This window comes from Marmota monax, unplaced genomic scaffold, assembly GCF_021218885.2.
Source record: "Marmota monax isolate L192 unplaced genomic scaffold, Marmota_monax_Labrador192_F-V1.1 WCK01_AAM20220418_F8-fsc00237, whole genome shotgun sequence".
Classification (NCBI taxonomy): Eukaryota; Metazoa; Chordata; class Mammalia; order Rodentia; family Sciuridae; genus Marmota; species Marmota monax.
Genome location: NW_026694627.1, coordinates 916,991 through 936,906, shown reverse-complemented (window position 1 = coordinate 936,906; position 19,916 = coordinate 916,991). Strand labels below are relative to the sequence as shown.

The 19,916-nt window shown below is 41.9% G+C and overlaps 1 protein-coding gene and 1 non-coding gene across 3 annotated transcripts in view; both read right to left on the bottom strand.

Moving 5' to 3' along the window:
- The window catches only part of Bcl7b (BAF chromatin remodeling complex subunit BCL7B), a 35,897-nt gene extending 15,981 nt beyond the window's left edge, over nt 1-19,916 (bottom strand). For both annotated transcript variants that reach the window (XR_006846822.1, XM_046422834.1), the window contains exons 1-2: nt 19,710-19,916; nt 7,945-8,020 (exon numbers count right to left, since the gene is read on the bottom strand). Coding sequence is in view for 1 of the 2 variants with exons in the window: in XM_046422834.1 (XP_046278790.1) it covers nt 7,945-8,020; nt 19,710-19,801 (168 nt within the window). In the remaining variant the exon portion in view is untranslated. The remainder of the gene's footprint in view (nt 1-7,944; nt 8,021-19,709) is intronic.
- On the bottom strand, nt 8,368-8,440 carry Trnav-cac (transfer RNA valine (anticodon CAC)). Its single transcript has one exon. It is a non-coding gene; the product is annotated as a tRNA-Val (tRNA).

Below are 19,916 nucleotides of genomic sequence, written 5' to 3'. Positions count from 1 at the left end.
TCAAATAAGAGACTCTGCATCTGATAGAAGAAAAAGTTGGCTCCAATCTACATACTGTGGGGTCTGGCTCCAAATTCCTTAATAGGACACCCATAGCACAGAGTTAAAAATAACAATCAACAAATGGGACTTACTCAAACTAAAAAGTTTTTTCTCAGCAAGAGAAACAATAAGAGAGGTAAATAGGGAGCCTACATCCTGGGAACAAATTTTTACTCCTCACACTTCAGATAGAGCCCTAATATCCAGAGTATACAAAGAACTCAAAAAATTAAACAATAAGAAAACAAATAACCCAATCAATAAATGGGCCAAGGACCCGAACAGACACTTCTCAGAGGAGGACATACAAACAATCAACAAGTACATGAAAAAATGCTCACCATCTCTAGCAGTCAGAGAAATGCAAATCAAAACCACCCTAAGATTCCATCTCACTCCAGTAAGATTGGCAGCCATTATGAAGTCAAACAACAACAAGTGCTGGCGAGGATGTGGGGAAAAGGGTACACTTGTACATTGCTGGTGGGATTGCAAATTGGTGCGGCTAATTTGGAAAGCAGTATGGAGATTCCTTGGAAAGCTGGGAATGGAACCACCATTTGACCCAGCTATTCCCCTTCTCAGACTATTCCCTAAAGACCTTAAAAGAGGGTACTATAGGGATACGGCTACATCGATGTTCATAGCAGCACAATTCATAATAGCTAGACTGTGGAACCAATCTAAATGCCCTTCAATAGATGAATGGATAAAAAAAATGTGGCATTTATACACAATGGAGTATTACTCAGCACTAAAAAATGACAAAATCATGGCATTTGCAGGGAAATGGATGGTATTAGAGCAGATTATGCTAAGTGAAGCTAGCCAATTCCTAAAAAAAAATGCCAAATGTCTTCTTTGATATAAGGAGAGCAACTAAAACAGAGCAGGGAGGAAGAGCATGAGAAGAAGACTAACATTAAACAGGGACAAGAGATGGGAGAGAGAAGGTAAATTGCATGGAAATGGAAGGAGACCCTCATTGTTATACAAAATTACATATAAGAGGAAGTGAGGGGAAAGGGAAAAAAAAAAAAACAAGAGAAAGAAATGAATTACAGTAGATGGGGTAGAAAGAGAAGATGGGAGGGGAGGGGAGGGAGGATAGCAGAGGATAGGAAAGGCAACAGAATACAATAGACACTAGTATGGCAGTATGTAAAAACGTGGATGTGTAACCGATGTGATTCGGCAATCTGTATATGGGGTAAAAATGGGGGTTCATAACCCACTTGAATCAAATGTATGAAATATGATGTCAAGAGCTATGTAAAGTTTTGAACAACTAATAATAAAAAAAATACTTAAAAAAAAACTTATGGATCAAAGGGATAAATATCTTGCAAGTTTGAAAGCTTATAAACATAAATATATGCAGCTAACTTGACCTCTAGGAGTTTATACCAACTGACTCTCCTTCAGCAGAGGCCCATTGCTTGGTCTCCTTCACATTTTTTTCCTTGACCAACGTGATCATCATCCTTCCTATTTTCCCTAGTCTAATAGGTCAATGCCAGGACATGGCACACCACCATGGACCACAGGAGGGAAGACCAGCTGCTGAACCCCAGAGCCCAGCTTAACAACCAGCATAAGCACTGTGAGAATGTACTGTCAGGCACAACCACCTAAGCCTTCAGGAAGAAGCTGCAGTCCCTTTAAATGACTATTTTGGCATATCTAAAGTTGTTTTTGTTTCACTCAAGGCTCTCTAGAGAAACTTACAATGCAACCAGCTCAAACTGCAATCACCCCCTTTTGGGTGACCTAGAGTAAACTCTGCTTATTATAAGCCTATATTATCTACCCAAAGAAATTCCCATCTACCATTTTTTGAACATGTGATGTACGGAGAAGCACAATGTCCAAGTGCACATGCTCAAGAACGAGCCCCACCCCCACCTCCTGCAACAACTGACAACAAGGATTTCCTACAGGAGTGGATACGTGTTTCCCCAGTAAAAGCTCCTTGCTTTGTTTGCTCAGCTTTGGGAATTATGTGCATCTCTTTCCTTGCCTTGTCACAAGAGATCAACCTCTCCTCTCTCTCCTGCTGGCTGTGATGCTCAGCTCTGCACTTACCAAGGGGTGGACCCACTGAGCTGGGCTGCCAAGAGGGACCAGGTGGCAGAGTCTGTGAGAGGAACAAGGGGGAGTTGGCCCCCACCTGCATCACTGAGGTCTCCGAACTTTGGCCTTAGGGGTAAGAATGTCATTGCAATCAAGGCTGGGTGTGGCCTTGGACCTTCCTGGAAGAGCACCTAGGACCGATACTGGAGGATCCTGGGCAGAAGATGGCAGAGGGCAAGGGGGAAGGCTGGCCTGAGGCAAGCCCCCTCCCCTATGTTCACTTAGAGGAGGGGAACTAGGCCTAGATTTCCATCCTTCCACAATCACATTTTACTCCTTAAAGCAGCGGAGAGAGTCCCAGGGCAACAAAAAGTAAGTGCACAGCAAAAATTCTAGGCATGGTCGGGCCTGGTGGCCCACACCTGTAATCCCAGCGGCTCAGGAGGCTGAGGCAGGAGAATCGAGAGTTGAAAACCAGCCTCAGCAATTTAGAGAGGCCCCAAGCAACTCAGTGAGATCCTGTCTCTAATAAAATATAAAAAAGGGCTAGGCACATGGCTCAGTGGTCAAGTGCCCCTGAGTTCAATAACCAGTACCAGCCCCACCAAAAACTCCAGGAACTGGAGGACCATGAAGCCATAAAAGAACAAATCACAGCCTAGAGCCTAAGCAGACTAATGGGGCAGAAGGACCAAGTTAAACAGTAAATCCTCTGGGGAAGGTAAGGGTGACAGGACAAACAGGAAATCTGGCAGTAAAGAGTGTAATTGTCAGCACTTCTGTAATCCCAGAGGCTAGGGAGGCTGACACAGGAGGATCCTGAGTTCAAAGCCAGTCAACAACAGCAGGGCACTAAGCAACTCAGTGAGACCTTGTCTCTAAATAAAATACAAAATAGGGCTGGGGATGTGGCTCAGTGGTTGAGTGCCCCGGAGTCCAATCCCTGGTACCATCCCCCTGCAAAAAACAAAAAAAAGAAAGAAATTGGAAAAATTAAAAAAAGAATGTAATTGTCAAAAATAAAGTGAGTGTAAGCAGAAATAGATACAGCTGAGGCTGGGTTTGAGCGGTAGAGCACTTACCTAGCCCACTCGAGGTCCTGTGTTAGAACCTCAGCACCACATAAAAATAAGTAAATAAAATAAAGGTATTGTGTCCAACTTAAACTAAAAAAAAAAAAAGGAAAAAAAGAAAGAAATAGATACAACTGGAGAAAAGCCTAATGAGTGAAAACTGGCTCCACAGAAACTCAGAATGTGTTAGGAAAAGACAAGAGATGAAACAGGAGAGAGAGAGGTTAAGAAATAGGTGCGGTGGCACATACCTGTAATTCCAGTGATCCCAGAGGAAGAGGCAGGTGGATGGCAAGTTCCAGATCAGCCTCAGAATTGTAGTGAGACCCTACTACTCTTCTCTTTCTTTTTTGGTACTGGGGATTAAACCCAGAGGCACTTCATCAGTGAGCTATATCCCCAGCACATTTTTATCCTTTGAGATATTGTCTTAGTAAATTGCTGACAGTAACCTTGAATTGCAATCCTCCTGCCTCAGCCTCCCACCAGGGTTCCTGAGATTGCAGGTGTGCTTCACTTTGGTCAGCTTGACAAAACTCTTGAAAGATGTATCACAGCAAGAGAGAAATGAAGCTGGATAATCCAGCAAGATCTGTCTCTAACAATAAAACAGGACTTAGGAAAAACCACCACTGAATGACCCTGTCAATGCCATTTTGATATGCATATCCATCAAATTTTGTGGGAGACAACTAAAGAAGTGGAATGTTTAGGGTTTTTTTTCAATTTTTTTATTTGTTAATGGACCTTTATTTTATTCATTTATTTATATGCGGTGCTGAAAGCTGAACCCACTGTATAAGGCAAGTGCTCTACTGAGCCATGATCCTAGCCCATGTTTTTGTTTTTTAACTTTTAAAAAGCAAAGTGGCTTAGTTTTGATGAAGTACAATGGATTGACCATTTATAGTTCATACTTTTTGTGTCATGTAAGAAATCTCTATCAAATGCAATGGCAGTTAAGATGATTTCCTCTTTTCTTCTAGGAGTCTTACATTTTTAGCTTTTACATTTAGACCTAGGATCCATCATGAGTTAATTCTGATATATGGTATGAGGAAAGGCAATATTTTAAAAATATATCCAACTGCACCAGACAACATGTTGAAAAAGTATGCCTCCCACACCGAACTTCCTTTTTACGTTTTTTCAAAAATAAAGTGATCAGGTACAATATAATTTCTAGAGTCTATTTCTAGATTCTTAAAATTCTATAGACCTGCGTCTACCTTTTTGCCAATACCACACCACCCTATTACTGTAGCTTTGTATTAAGTCTTAGAGTTAGGTTGTATGACCTTGCCAAATTTGCTGTTTAAGTTATTTTGGCTATTGAAAATCCTTTGTAGTTAAACACAAATTTTACAACCAGATTTCTTATAAGCTTCAAAAGACGAAGAATTTAGACTTGGTTAAGTTAAATCACTTGGGGGAAAGACTGACATTTTAAGAACGTGGAGGATCTGACCTATGAACACAGTACAGACCCACATCTCCATTAACTTCTCTCAGCAAGGTTTTGTACTCTTTGCTACACAGGGCTGGCTGTAGGATCCTTTTTTCAAATTCATTCCTAAGTTTTTCATAATATTTGATATTATTGGAACTTTTTATTTCAATTTCATTACACATAGCTAAGAAATTACAGAAATACAATGAATTTTTGCATCTCAATCTGAATGTATATTTTTTATTAAATTTTTTTTAGTTGTAGATAGACTCAATGGTATTTATTTTTACGTGGTGCTGAGGCTCGAACCCAGAGCCTCACAAGTGCTAGGCAAGTGCTCTACCACTGAGTCACAACCCCAGCCGTATTTTCTTCTTTTAAAGCAATGAAGCTGGGCACAAGGGCACATACCCATAATCCCAGCTACTGAGGCAGAAGACCACAAGTTTGAGGCCAGCCTTAGCAACTTAGTGAGATCCTGTCTCAAAATAAAAAATAAAAAAGGGCTGGGGTGAAGTGTACAAAAAAAACCAAACCAAATCAAAACAACAACAAAAAAAGCTACTTAAAAGGAATTTATATACTCAATAAAATAGGCAAGAAAAAGAACAAAAGAGTAAACCCAATAAAACAAAAAAGAAAATAACAACAATGACAAAAACTAATAAAACAGAAAACAAACCAAAGAAATTACTAATAAAAATTAATTGTTAAAAAAGATTTTAGAATCGAGAGAGTGTATTGTGGGAAAAAAAATGAAAAGACGGATATAGAGTGAAAAAGGCAAAATAACTAAATTATCTAACAGATTTTAAAACACACCAACACCAGCACACTAGTACACCTGAAAACCCAACCAACAGTCCTCAGAGGGCACTGCTGGCATCTCAGAGGGCGGTTAATGCTTCACTCTACAGGACTTTCAGAATTGAGCAGAGGGCTTGGCCACATTCTAAATATGCCTGGGGATGGGGGATGAGGGAAACAGCACCTCTTCCTATTAAATGGGGAAAAGTGTATCCACATGGAAAAGTGATATCAAGCCTCTATCAAGCCTCTCCTCCACTCAAGCATAAACATCAGTTCTGGATGTGTCATAAATGGGAACAAAACAATTAACTTACAGAAGATTATAAGGAAGAATATCTCTGTAGCCTCAGAGGCAGCAAAGATTTGTTAAAACTTAATTTAAAAGTATCAATTACAAAGATCGATTATTTTGTCCATATTTAAATTGAACACTTCCACTAGGTGCAGCACATGCCCGCAGTCCCAGATACTCAGGAGGCCAAGACAGAAGCAAGTTAGAGATGAGCCTACCCTTAAAAAAATAAAGCTGGGTGGGGGCTAGGGCTGGGGCTGAGCATAGCGCACTTGCCTGGCATGTGTGAGGCACTGGATTCAATTCTCAGCACCACATATAAATAAAATAAAGATCTATCAACAACTTAAATAAATATATAACAACTTAAAAAAAAAAAAAAAAAAAAGCTGGGTACAGTGGCACAGGCCTGTAATCCCAGCAGTTGGGGAGGCTGAGACAAGAGGATCCTGAGTTTAAAGCCAGCCTCAGCAAAAGTGAGCTACTAAGCAACTCAGTGAGACTCTGTCTCTAAATAAAATACAAAATAGGGCTGGGGATGTGGCTCATTGGTCGAGTGCCCCTGGGTTCAATCCCAGGTATCAAAAGAATAAAAGAAATGGATAGACACAGCTCAGGGGTAGAGCATCTCTGGGTTCAACGCTCAGTACTAACTCGCCCCTGCACCCCCGCCCAAAAAAGGAAAAAACATTTGTAAATGACTAGAGAAGTGCAAAGAAAAGCCAAAGCAGGAGACTGATTTCCTCTAGAGGGTAGGAAGGGTGCTGCTAAAACGAGTTGGCAGTGTTTTCTTTTGTTTTTGGTAATACTGGGGACAGAACCACTGAACTACATCCCCACTCCTTTTTTTTCCTTTTTGGAACTAAACCAAGGGAGCACTTTACTGTTGAGCAACACTCCCAGTCCTTTTTATTAATTATTATTTTTATTACATATTTATTTATTTTGGTACCAGGGATTGAACCTAGGAACGCTTAACTGCTGAGCCATATCCTCAGGCCCTTTCTTGTATTTTTATTTAGAGACAGGATCTCACTAAGTTAGTTAGAGCTTTGCTAAACTGCTGAGGTTGGCTTTGAATTTGTGATCCTTCTGCCTCAGCCTCTCAAGCAATGGGATTACAGGTGTGCACCCAGCCTAGGTAATACTCTATTTTTGACCTGGGTAGTTTTTACAAGGATATTAGCTTTGTATTTATTTATTAGACTGTACAACTGTACTTTCCTATGTGTGTGTATGTTTTCAGTGCTGGGGATGGAACCCAGGACCTCATGCAAGCCAGACAAGCATTCTACCCACTGAGCTACATTCCCAGCCCCTTCTCTCTGTTTTACATTCGAAATTAAAAAAAAAAAAAAAAAAAAAAAAACATTTAGGGGAAAAAAAGGTTGCAGGTAATGTGGGTGTTTGTGATGCAGGGATGTGCAGCTGTGATCACTGCACATAAGAGGACACAATACAAGAGTCTCCACATTTACAGGTATGTGGCAAGTTCTTGAGATCACAGCTGAATGAAAGAGAAGGAAAAATGGTTTACAGATGTAAACAGATGGACGTTTTGAAAACAATACACATGTAAACAACGTTATGTATTTTTCAATAATTTACAGGTATCCAAATCAACAGAGGGATGATGAATTAGGCATTTATCAGAATCAGAAAGGTATGTATTTATACATATAATACACACACTGCAATCAATAGCCAATCAGATAAAAGCATCAGTCCCGTACACTTTTTTGTTTTTCTTGTGATGCTAGAATAGGAGGCCGCGGCCTTAAGCACGCTAGGCATGTACTCTACAACTGAGCCAAACCTCCAAGGGTCAGAGAATAAACATTTTAGGTTTTGTGAGCCGTCAGGTCTTACAGCAACTATACAGCTATGCCACTGTGGCTCAAAACCACCTACGAACAACAAGGAATAAAATAAGTCACTGGCACAGTTGTGGGTCCATACAACTATACTTACAAACATGGGAAGCAGGCCTGGGAGCAGTCTGTCAAGACCTGGAAACGTCAAATGGATCATAGGAAGTGAACAAAGGGAGAAAATACTAGTGACTTTGCATGGACCAATGACAAAGAGTACCTGAAGTATCATCTTCAACTCAATTTTGTGCAAGTCAGTTCGTTTATAAATAAGATGTAATCAAAGAAAGAATGGGTACCTTTTTTGTTGTTTTGATTTTCTTCCAAACTTACCTCCTTGCTGTCTGTCACAGGAACCCACTTAAATATCCTAAGGGATGTGTCACCGACAGTCACCCATTTTTTCTCCCTACAAGAAAGACATTTCTTATAACTAATAAAACAATAAACAGATTTTCTGTTCATTAACTTGTGCTTTTTTATTTCTCAGCAGATTATTCCTTCACTCTGAAATGCCTTCAAAATTTCTTGTCTGTCAAATTATAATCGAAGCTGTGTTTGGGGAATAAGAAATCATCAATTACCCAAGTATGGATGACAGGGATAAAGGTAGCCTGACACCGTTTCAGAGGTTAATCAGGTTAAGAAATCTGCCCACACACACTTTTATTTATTTGGGTTTTTTTTTGCAGTACAGAGGAGTGAACCTAGGGGGCACTTTACCACTCAGCTACATCCTCAGCCCTTTTTATATTTTGGTGGTGCTGGGGATTGAGCCCAGGGCCTTGTGCATGTGAGGCAAGCACTCTACCAACTGAGCCACATCCCCAATCCTATTTCATTTTATTTTTTTTTGAGTACTGGGGATTGAATTCAGGAGCATTTGGCCACGGAGTCACATCCCCAGCCCTATTTTGTATTTTATTTAGAGACCAGGTCTACTGAGTTGCTTAGCACCTCACTGGTGCCGAGGCTGGCTTTAAACTCATGATTTTCCTGTCTCAGTCTCCCGAGCTGCTGGGATTACATGCCTGCACCACCATACCCGGACTTTTTTATTTTTAATATTTTTTTTAGTTGTAGTTGGATACAATACCTTTATTTTATTTTTTTTAATGTGGTGCTGAGGATCTAACCCAGCGCCTCACACATGCTAGGCAAGCACTCTACCACTGAGCCATAACCCCAGCCCCCTTTTTATTTCTTTAGACACGGTTTCACTAAATTGCTGAGGTTGGCCTCCAACTTACAATCTTCCTGCCTCCACCTCCTGAGTGTACCGAATATAGGCATGTGCCACTGTGGGTAGCTAGGACAGATTTTTTTTAATTAAAAATTTTAAGGGGCTGGGGCTCAGCGGTAAAGCGCTCGCCTTGCATGTGCAAGACCCTGGGTTCGATCCTCAGCACCACATAAAAATAAATAAGTGAAATAAAGGTATTGTGTCCAACTACTACTAAAAAATAAATATTAAAAAAAAATTTTAAAAAGAAGGCTGATAATTTTAGAAATAATCTCTTCAAATCTCTCTAGGTTAATCCCACACTGTTCCTCTTCTCTGTCTTCCATTCAGAAGTCCCTCCAAGGGATAAACAATCACAAGACACTCCTGCTTCAAGGGTAGGAGGTGAGGGGGAGCAATGACAGTGGAAATGGGAGGATCCCTTCCCATTCTGGGTTGTCAAGACTATATAAAGGGCTGGGATTGTGTTTCAGCAATAGAGCGCTTGCCTAGCACATGTGAGGCCCTGAGTTTGATCCTCAGCACCACATAAAAATAAATAAATATGGGCTGGGGATGTGGCTCAAGCGGTAGAGTGCTCGCCTGGCATGCGTGCGGCCCGGGTTCAATCCTCAGCACCACATACAAATAAAGATGTTGCGTCCACCAAAAACTAAAAAATAAATATTAAAAAATTAAAAATTAAATAAATAAATAAATAAATATAATAAAGGTACTGTGTCCAATTACAACCAAAAAGTAAATATTTTAAAAAAAAAGATTAGGGCCTGGGGTCGTGGCTCAGTGGTAGAGCGCAAGACTTGCATATATGAGGCACTGGGTTCAATCCTCAGTAGCATGTAAAAATAAATAAAGGTATTGTGTCCATCTACAAAAAAAAAAAATAAAAGAAAATAAAAAAGGTTAAATAAAGAGGAAATACACCTTGGAAATCAAAGCTCTACAGAAAACCCTGTCTCAGCCTCTCTGATAAGGTGGATGCTATATACCCACAAAGTAAGCAAAGACATAAGGTGGAATGACTGTCTTGCCCCAGTCACTCCATAGGTCATTATTTAAAGTCTCACAAGTAGTCCGGATTAAACTAAATTCACTGTTCTGAACTCGCGCCTTCAATATACTTTAAGAACTGTGAACCCATGTGTGAAAAGGAAATGTAATAAAGGGACTCCCTTGTTCTAGAATTACTTCTGCAAGCCCAGGCTGGCCTGGAACTTGTGATCTTTCTGCCTCCGCCTTTTAAGGAAACAGGTTTGTCCCACTGCATCTGAAAGTTTTAAGTCTGATCTGAAGTTACAAAAAAGCCAAAACAGTAACTGCTGTTCTGTTCAGCAAATAATGACATAAAAATTTGAGAGACTGGGACATAACAAAGAAAAACGAAGACTTAGTAAACTGGAGTTAGTTTCCCAACAGACCACTCCAGGAGCCTGTGGTAGGGCCCAGGGACGCATCACATGGCCTACAGACCCTTTCTTTTCTGAAGCAGTCTTTCTATGTTGCCCAGGCTAGCCCCAAACACCTGGGGTTAAAAGATCCTCCTGCCTCAGCCTCCCTAGTAGATGGGACTATGCAAGTGTATGCTGCCTGGCTAAATAACCATTTTTATATGTTAAAAATCACCACAGCCAGGTATGGTGGTGCAAGCCTGTAATCCCAGCAGCTTGGGAGGCTGAGACAGGAGGATTTCAAGTTCAAAGCAACAGTCAACAACATCAAGGCCCTAAGCAACTCAGTGACACCCTGTATCTAAATAAAATACAAAAATAGGGCTGGGTATGTGGCTCAGTGATTTGAGTGTTCCTGAGTTCAACTTCCAGTACCCCCCACCAAAAAAAAAAACTATAATGCACCAATTTTTAAAAAATGTGGTGGGGGGGAAGTTGCTGACCCTGAAAAATAAACTTTGGAGCAGAGCCAGAAATTAATTAGGCAAGGAGGAGAGAGGAGGATACCCAGCACCAGGAACAGAAGTATGGTACCAGCATCCTGGGAAAGAGGCAGTACCTTTTTTGGTCTTTATCATTGCCGCAGTCTGGCTGGGCACAATCAGGAGCCACTTGTCAAAAGAAACTAACTTTATTTTTAGAACCACACACGCCAAACAAAACAGCCTCTCAGGAAAAACCCTCAGAGCCTCAACTGCCACCACCGGCTTTCCACAAGCCTCTCTCTCCCACACAAGCTTCTCTCCACCTCCCACAATCCTCCTGCTCTTGAGGCCGATCGGCTGGGTCACGTGGGCGGAGCCAAAAAAGTCCCCCAATGAGCAGCTCCGTGGTCTGAAAGGGCAGGGAAACAGCCCAATGAGCATCACCGCAGAGGAGCCAATCAGCTAGATGTTGCTGGGGCCGCTGTGAGCCAATCATCAGCTGGCAGCTGGAAGTTTGCTGGCAGCTGGAAGTTTGCTGGGGCCCCTTCGGCTGTGGCTCTCAACATCTCCCCCTCTCTGTTTAAACAACAAGCATGTGGCTTAGGGACCGTGTCTGTTAGGCAGTCCAATTCAACATATGGTCCTTACCCGTCATCGGATGAACTGACCTCTAGGCGTCAGCCTCCTGTCTTAGGTTGGTACCACTGCAATTGGATCATACCCGTCACTGACTACCGGTCCAGCATACAGCTATACTTGTGGATAGGCCTTTGCACCAGTGGGGGGGTGAGGTTCTTTGCCTCACCTCTGTTGGCCCCCAAATTTTAGACCATCACTAGTAGAGGAGGATGCAAAATGCCATGACATTAAGCCAATTGAGGGCTCCTTTGAAAAATTGTACCACCGGTGACATCATCAGCAAAAATACCCCAACACTACCACAAGTCGCTGCACCAACAGATAGTTCACAATGCATACAGGTGAGCTCACAATGTGTCCAGGCAAGTTCTGCAAGCAGTTCAGTGATGGCTATTGTAGAAGCTGTAGATTGGTTTTATCTTTGACTTCACCAGCACTGGGATGAAGATAGGAATTCTGGCAATAATGGCTAAAGAAAAAATTATGTAACATTCCAGAAGGCACTAAAAGAAAACAATTTTCTTAACAATTTACATTGTCTTCACCGGAACTGGGATGAAGATAGGAATTCTGGCAATAATGGCTAAAGAAAAAATTATGTAACATTACAGAAGGCACTAAAAGAAAACAATTTTCTTAACGATTTACATTATCTTTAAGAGAATTATTAAATATAATGAAAAGGAAAGGTGAAAGTAAACAAACAGATCTGTTAACCTTCTTTTTTGTTTACATATTAAAACAATCCTCAACAGTTGTTTACCCAATTTAAATTAAACCATATAAATCACGTGAAAAAAAAATATTTGGATCCATTTTATCATGAGCGCTCATCTTATATGATATATGGACATACATACATTCAAACATAACATAAAACACAGGTGTGCACACATAATATAATACATACAACACATAACATTATAGTAAAGGCCTTATAACTTTTTACAGGTGAAATCTCCATTGCAATGTTTAAAAACTCTATAGTCAAAAAATAGAACTGATCAGCAAAACATTAACCTAGGTCTGTATGAGCTCAAAAAACAAAATAGAACTTCATGATATGGCAAAGGGCAATAATAAAATAGATATTGAAAAAAGCATCCTGGTTCTGTTGCAGATGTAAGAATAGCCAAACTGGAGTTTTGGATATCAGTTGTTATGGATTTGAGCCAAATCATCTTCTTTTTGGTCTGTAGAAATCGCTTTAGTTAATCTTTCTGGAATCCAAATCGGCTGCTGTTCTCCCTGTGGAAACACATAAACAGACCCCCGACTCCAGACAATCACTGGGTCAGGACCTTGGTTAATCTCTCTGGAACCCAAATGGGCTGCTGTTCTCCCTGTGGAAACACACAAACAGACCCCCGACTCCAGACAATTACTGGGTCAGGACCTTTCCATTGTCCTGTTAGAATATCCTTCCAAAGTACCTTGGGCTTATGTACATTTTTTGGACACATATGCCTTTCCGCAGCACTAAGTCCTGATGAATCCAAATTTTAAAAGTTTAGAGTAAAAAGCGTTATTTTAAGTTTATCTTTGGGGAATATATACCCCTTCCCAATTCCTTCTTTTTGCTTTAATAAGTACATTTTAATAGTTTGATGAGCTCTTTCAACTATGCCTTGTCCCTGTGGATTGTATGGGATTCCTGTTATATGAGTAATGCCAAATGTTGAGCAAAATTGTTTAAAAGAGGTAGAAGTATAACCAGGGGCATTATCTGTTTTTAACTGTTTTGGAACGCCCACAGTGGCAAAATTTTGTAAGCAATGAGCTATAACATCTTTAGTTTTTTCTCCGGCATGAAGGGAGCCCATCAAAAATCCAGAAGAAGTATCAACTGTAACATGCAAATATTTTAATTTTCCAAATTCTGGCAAGTGTGTGACGTCCATCTGCCAAATATGGTTAGGTATCAATCCTCTAGGATTGACTCCAAGATTAACTTGTGGTAAAAAGGTCACACAATTTTGACATTGTTTTATTATTTGTCTAGCTTGTTCCTTAGTTATTTTAAAACGCTTTTGTAAAGTATTAGCATTGACATGGAACTTTTTATGAAAATTTATAGCTTCTTCTAGTGTAGAGAAAATATGTATGTCATGTGTAGTTTTATCTGCTAAATCATTGCCCAAACTAAGGGCTCCAGGCAATCCTGTATGTGCCCTGATATGTCCTATAAAGAATGGATCTTTTCTGTCCCAGATTAGACTTTGTATAGTGGAAAGCAAAGAGAAAACAGTAGAAGAAGGGGAAATCCTACCAGCATCTTCAAGAGATACTATAGCATTAACTACATACTGACTATCAGAAAATAAATTAAATACAGAATCTTTAAACATCACAAAAGCTTGTAAAACTGCATTAAGCTCTACCTTTTGAGCTGATTGTTTGGGTACTAAAAATGTAAAAGTTTGATCAGGGGTAACTACTGCTGCTGTACCATTATTTGACCCATCAGTGAATATATTTGGAGCATTCATGATAGGTGTTTTTCTTGTCATTTTTGGAAAAATTACAGGATGCAATGACCAAAAAGACAATAAAGGACTAGATGGTAAGTGGTTATCAAATGAAACATTAGATTTGCACATGATTATTGCCCAAGTATTTAACTCATTAGCTAACTCATCAATTTGAATCATAGTATATGGAGTAATAATTTTATTGGGAGAAATTCCAAACACTCCCTTTGCTGCTTTTATTCCTTTGGGTATTAATTGTCCTACAGCCTCAGGATACCTAGTAAGAATAGTGTTAGGAGAATAAGATAAATGTATCCATAATAATGGACCTTCTTGCCAAAATACTCCTGTAGGAATATTTTTTGTTGGTAGTACAATAAATAATAAAGGCAAACTTATATCAATTCTATCCAAATGCATATTTTCCACATATGTTTCAATGATTTTTAATGCCTTTCTTGCTTCAGGCGTTAACATTCGGGGTGAATTTGGATCTGATGGACCTTTTAGGATATCAAATAAAGGTCCCAACTCTCCTGTTGGTATACCTAAATAAGGCCTTATCCAATTTATGTCTCCTAATAACTTTTGAAAGTCATTAAGTGATTTGAGTTGATCTACTCGTATTTGAATTTTTGGTGGACGGACCATGGTTGAGGATAATAGAACTCCTAAATAATTAATTGGAAAATTTAATTGCACTTTTTCTATTGCTATCTCTAGATTATAATTTTTTAATAAGTTTGTAAGTGTGGCATAACATTCTAGCAATGTGTTTTTATCTTTGTGTGCTAATAATACATCATCCATATAGTGAAATATTTGTAGTTCAGGATTTTGATTTCTAAGTGGCTGGATTACTTTGTTAACATAAATTTGACACATAGTTGGGCTGTTAGCCATCCCTTGAGGGAGTACTTTCCATTCATATCTCTGATCAGGACCTTCATGATTCAGTGCAGGGATAGTAAATGCAAAACGTGGACTATCCTCAGGATGAATTGGAATTGAAAAAAAAAACAATCTTTAATATCTATAACTAAAACATACCAGGTTTTTGGCAAAGCAGACAACTGAGGAATCCCTGATTGAGCAGGTCCCATAATAACCATCTCATTATTAATGGCTCTTAAATCTTGCAATAATCTCCATTTACCAGATTTCTTTTTGATGACAAAAATGGGAGTATTATGGGAAGATACAGAAGGTTGTATATGTCCTTCTGCTAATTGTTGTTTGACCAGGTCATGGGCTGCTTGTATCTTTTCTTTAGTCAGGGGCCACTGAGGAACCCATACAGGTCTTTCTGATTTCTAAGTAATTTTTATTGTCTCAGTGGCCCTTTCTGAAAATCCAACCCATGTCTGTCCGTTCCTTGATCTATTTGTATTGGTGCTGCTATACCTTGTTCTTGTTTTTCTAATCTTTTTCCTTTCCTAAAACCTTGTCTAGTCATAATAGTGGGTGCATTTTGGTTGATGTTATTTGTTAATGTCAAACCTAATTGATCTAGGACATCTCGTCCCCATAAATTTATAGGAAGATGATCCAATACATATGGCTGTATAGTTCCTTCACATCCTTCAGGATCCTTCCAATCTAATACCATTGCACTTCTATGGGGATTAGTTGCCACTCCTAGGCCTCGAAGCGTTTGAGTGGCTTGTTGTAATGGCCAATGTTTTGGCCATTCTTAACGAGAGATGATGCTAAGGTCTGCGCCTGTATCCAGTAGCCCATTAAATTCATGTCCTTGAATATTTAGTTTTAGCATGGGACGAGAATCTAAATTTAAAGAAAGCATAGCCCAATCTACACCTGTGGAGCCTAATCCCTTGGAACCTCTTTCTACAGTACGACTGGAACATTTATCATGTAGGCTGGGTATTATTAGTAACTGTGCTATTCTAACTCCTGGTGAAATTACTGATATACCCTTTGGAGAACTGGCTATAATTTTTATTTCACCTTCATAATCGGGATCAATTACCCCAGGACTTATCAGATAAGTCCTTTTAGAGTAGAAGAGCTGCGTCCCAATAATAAGCCTACTGTTCCTTTGGGAAGAGGTCCTTTCACCCCTGTGGGAATGATTTGAACTCCCATCTCTGGAGTTAGTACTGCTCTGGCGGAGGCGCAGATGTCCAACCCTGCGCTCCCTCTGGTTTGTCTGATGAGGGATCTGATGGACAATGTGTCCTGGGCACTACCCTGATGGGGTTGCTGGGTTCCTCCAGTGCTCCGTATATTTGTGGTTTGGGGCCCCGGAGCATTGGGCCCCCCTGTCCATTTTTTGGCAATGGAGCCCGATGCCTTTCTCCACGATATTGTGGATAAACACCTGGTCCTTGTTCGTTTTTTGATAATGGTGTACCCTCTATGGTGGTTTGAGAACGGCATTCATTAGCCCAATGTCTCCCTCTACGGCATCGTGGGCAAATACCTGGTATTCTACTCCTTTGATACCTAGTTTTGTTAAACCCTCCTCCAATGGGGCAATTCCTTTTAAAATGTCCTGTTTGTTCACAATTGTAGCATGTTCTTGGCCTGGCATCTAAAGCCTGTTTTACTGCAGCTGCCACAATTTGCCCTTGTTCATTAATGTCTCTGGCATCTAAAGCCTGTTTTACTGCAGCTGCCACGACTTGCTCTTGTTCATTAATGTCTCTACATAATTTAATATATGTGTTTAAATCTTCATGTTTCCATGGTCTAATGATATCTCTGCACCAACGATTCGCTTGCTCATAAGCCAGGTGTTTTAGTAATGGCATTGCTTGTTCTGTATTCCCAAAAACTCTGGTAGCTGTTTGAATAAGCCTATCTACAAATTCAGCATAAGGTTCATTAGCTCCTTGTATTACCTTAGATAATTGACCTTGTAAACCTCCATGTCCTTGTAAAGTCTTCCATGCCTTAATTGCATCTGCAGCAATTTGTGCGTATACGCCAGGATCATATGCAATTTGTTGCTGCTGATCCTCATAAGGTCCCTTTCCTAACAACATATCTAGATTTCTCTGAGGATAACGAGCTGCTGCATTTTGCCTAGCCGTCTCCTTGCAAAATTCCTCATTGGCAACCTTCCATAACAGGTATTGTCCTCCATTTAGCACAGCTTTACACATATTAGCCCAATCTGCTGGCGTCATGTTCAAGTTGTTAATGGATTCGACCATGCTTACAGTGAAGGGTGCTTGAGGACCATAGGTTGTTACAGCCTCTTTTAGCTGCTTCACTGTTTTGAAATTTAAAACTTGGTAAAATCGCTGCCCTCCTGCCTCAAATACAGGGCATGTTAATATTTGAGATCTTCGGGGCTGGGGATGTGGCTCAAGCGGTAGCGCGCTCGCCTGGCATGCGTACGGCCCGGGTTCGATCCTCAGCACCACATACAAACAAAGATGTTGTGTCTGCCAAATACTTAAAAATAAATATTAAAAAAATTCTCTCTCTCTCCCTCTTTCTCACTCTCTCTCACTCTTTCTTTAAAAAAAAAAAAAAAAAATATTTGAGATCTTGTCTCAGGATCCCAACTATCAGCTGCGGGGGTTGGGGGCCTCCCAGCATATGGAGGTGGCGCTGTTGGTTGGACACTTACGCCCTCTGGTGATAGAAAGGTGTTAGTAGCAGTCTCCTGTAGAGGTGGTGCTGTTGGTTGGACACTTACACCCTCTGGTGATAGAAAGGTATTAGTAGCAGTCTCCTGTTGTAACTTTCCCCCTGATGGCTTTTTCTGTTTTACACTTTCTTTCTCTGTCTGACTAGCTTGAGAGGCCTTCTCTTTTACTTGAATCTTTTCCTCTGTCTGACTAACTTGAGAGACCTTCTCTTTTACTTGAATCATTATGTCTTCTCCTTCCTCTACCATTGTCTGAACTGAAGGCTTTGGACTAAGCAAACAAGATATGAACGTCCACAATGGCAATGTGCCATCTGGCAGAGTCCCTGGGCTTTTCTTTTCTATTCTTTTTAAATCTTCACCATGATGGTTCCATTGTGATATATTTAACAACTCCTCCTTAAAAAGCCATGGGCTACATTTTTGTATTGTATCAACGTATGCCCTGACTGTTCTTGATTTTACTGAGATGCCTCCTTCCTCTAACAATTTACTTAACACTCTTTCAGTTTGTTTTTTACTAATTTCTGATCCGTATTTCTACTATAATACAACCCAACAAGATGACGCCAAACAAAACCGAGACAGAATGAAATAAAAAGGGAACAACAAAAAGTCATTATAGCCTTTCTATCCTCCTGACATGTGCATCCGTCCTTTCTCCCTATCTGTTCCTCAGACGTAAATAGTTTTTCCTCAGATGTGAGCGGTTTTTCTTCCATCTCACTCATCTCCAGGGACAGGCAACTTAAAAGTGAAGCAAAATAAAAGAGGAATCTTAAAATGGCTACCCATCCTCTCGCCCTGCCTTCAGGGGCGAGCAGTTTCACTTACCCTCAGTCGCTCCCCGTGCGAGCCACCAAATCCATAACAACTGATATCCAAAACTCCAGTTTGGCTATTCTTACATATCATAAAATAAGAGGCCCTTAAGCATTACTTTGGAAGCAGAAGGGTGCTATAGTACACTTTAAAAAGATCACTCCAGACTGGGTTGTAGCTCAGTGGCAGAGTGCTTGCGTGAAGCCCTGGGTTCGATTCTCAGCACCACATAAAAAGAAACAAAACACAGGATTGTATCCATCTAGGACTAGAAAGATTTCTAAAAAATCGCTCTAGTACTTGAGGTGAGTAAAATGTAATTAAGCAAACACGACCGAACTGGACGATGAGCAAGAGCAGCAGCAGGATGATCCACCAGGGAAGGCGTGGAGTTCCAGGTGGGAGAGGAGAGCCCTGTGGCATAGACCGCTGGAACAACGATGGCAAGGAAGAGAATCGTGCGACTTTTAGGTCTCACCAAAACCTAGGAGGATTCCATGTGGAGAGGGAAGCCATAATCTATTATTACTTAATTATTTCTGCGGTTCTACTAGAGACTGAACCCAGAACCTTGAACGCTGAGCTGCATCCCTAGCCCCTCTCTGACATTTTGAGGCAAGGTCTCGATAAACTGTTCACACTGACCTAGAACTTGGGATCCTCCAGCCTCCCCAGCGGCTGCGATCACAGGTATGCCACACGCCCCGGGCAAGGAAGCCAAGAACTGCTTCATATTTGCACTAAATCTCAGCGGCTGGAAGGCTCCTGGGGAGAAAGCCAACGCTGCCCTGTCTTCAGGGTGGGGGCCTGGACCCAGGGGCGCTCAGTCGCCGAGCGACATCCCCAGCCCTTTTTGTTTGTCGAGGCAGAATCTATGTTCCCAGGCTGGCCTCGAACCGGAAATATAACGGGTGAAGCTCCTGATAACAAGACGGGCGCTCGGCCGACGTCAGGGCCGTTTCCAAGCCACTAGGAGCCGGGTCTCGGGAGCGCAGGGCTTCCACCTCAGGACCGCGCCAGCTCCTGGAGTGCGCCATCTGCCCCGAAACTTCGCAATCTCCGGCGGCTTCTCAAGCACCGCGCGCAGCCCGGCGGGCCACTCCACCGCGGCTCTCCACCCCGGACAAGCGGCAGGTAGGCAACGAAGCCCCACTGCAGCACCGGACTCCGCGACCGGCAGCCGGAAGCGCCTCCCGACGCCCGCGACCGCGGCAGGTGGGCGGGCCCGCGAGCCAGGAAGCCCGCTGATTGGCCGCGTCCGGGGCGCCCTCTGACCTCACGCCGACGCCAGCGCACCCTCCTCCCGCCTTCTCCTACGCCCCCCTCCCCCAGCTCCGGCCGCTCAGCTCCCACCCTGCCCGCCAGTCCCGCGCTCCTCTGGGTCTGGGCCCGAGTTCCCCGCCAGAACCGCTGGCTCCCGCCCCTCACCATTTCCGCACTTTCTCGATGGCCGCCATCACCTTCTTGATGTCGTCCTTGGCCCGGCTGCGGGTCTCGGCCCGGACCGACCGGCCCGACATGGCGGCGGCGGGAACGGCGGGGGCCAGGACACTGCTCCCAAGACACGGAGAATCGCGCGCCTCACGCCCCGCCGCCCGCCCGCCGCCTCAGCGTCACCGCGGCCGTCGCCCCCTC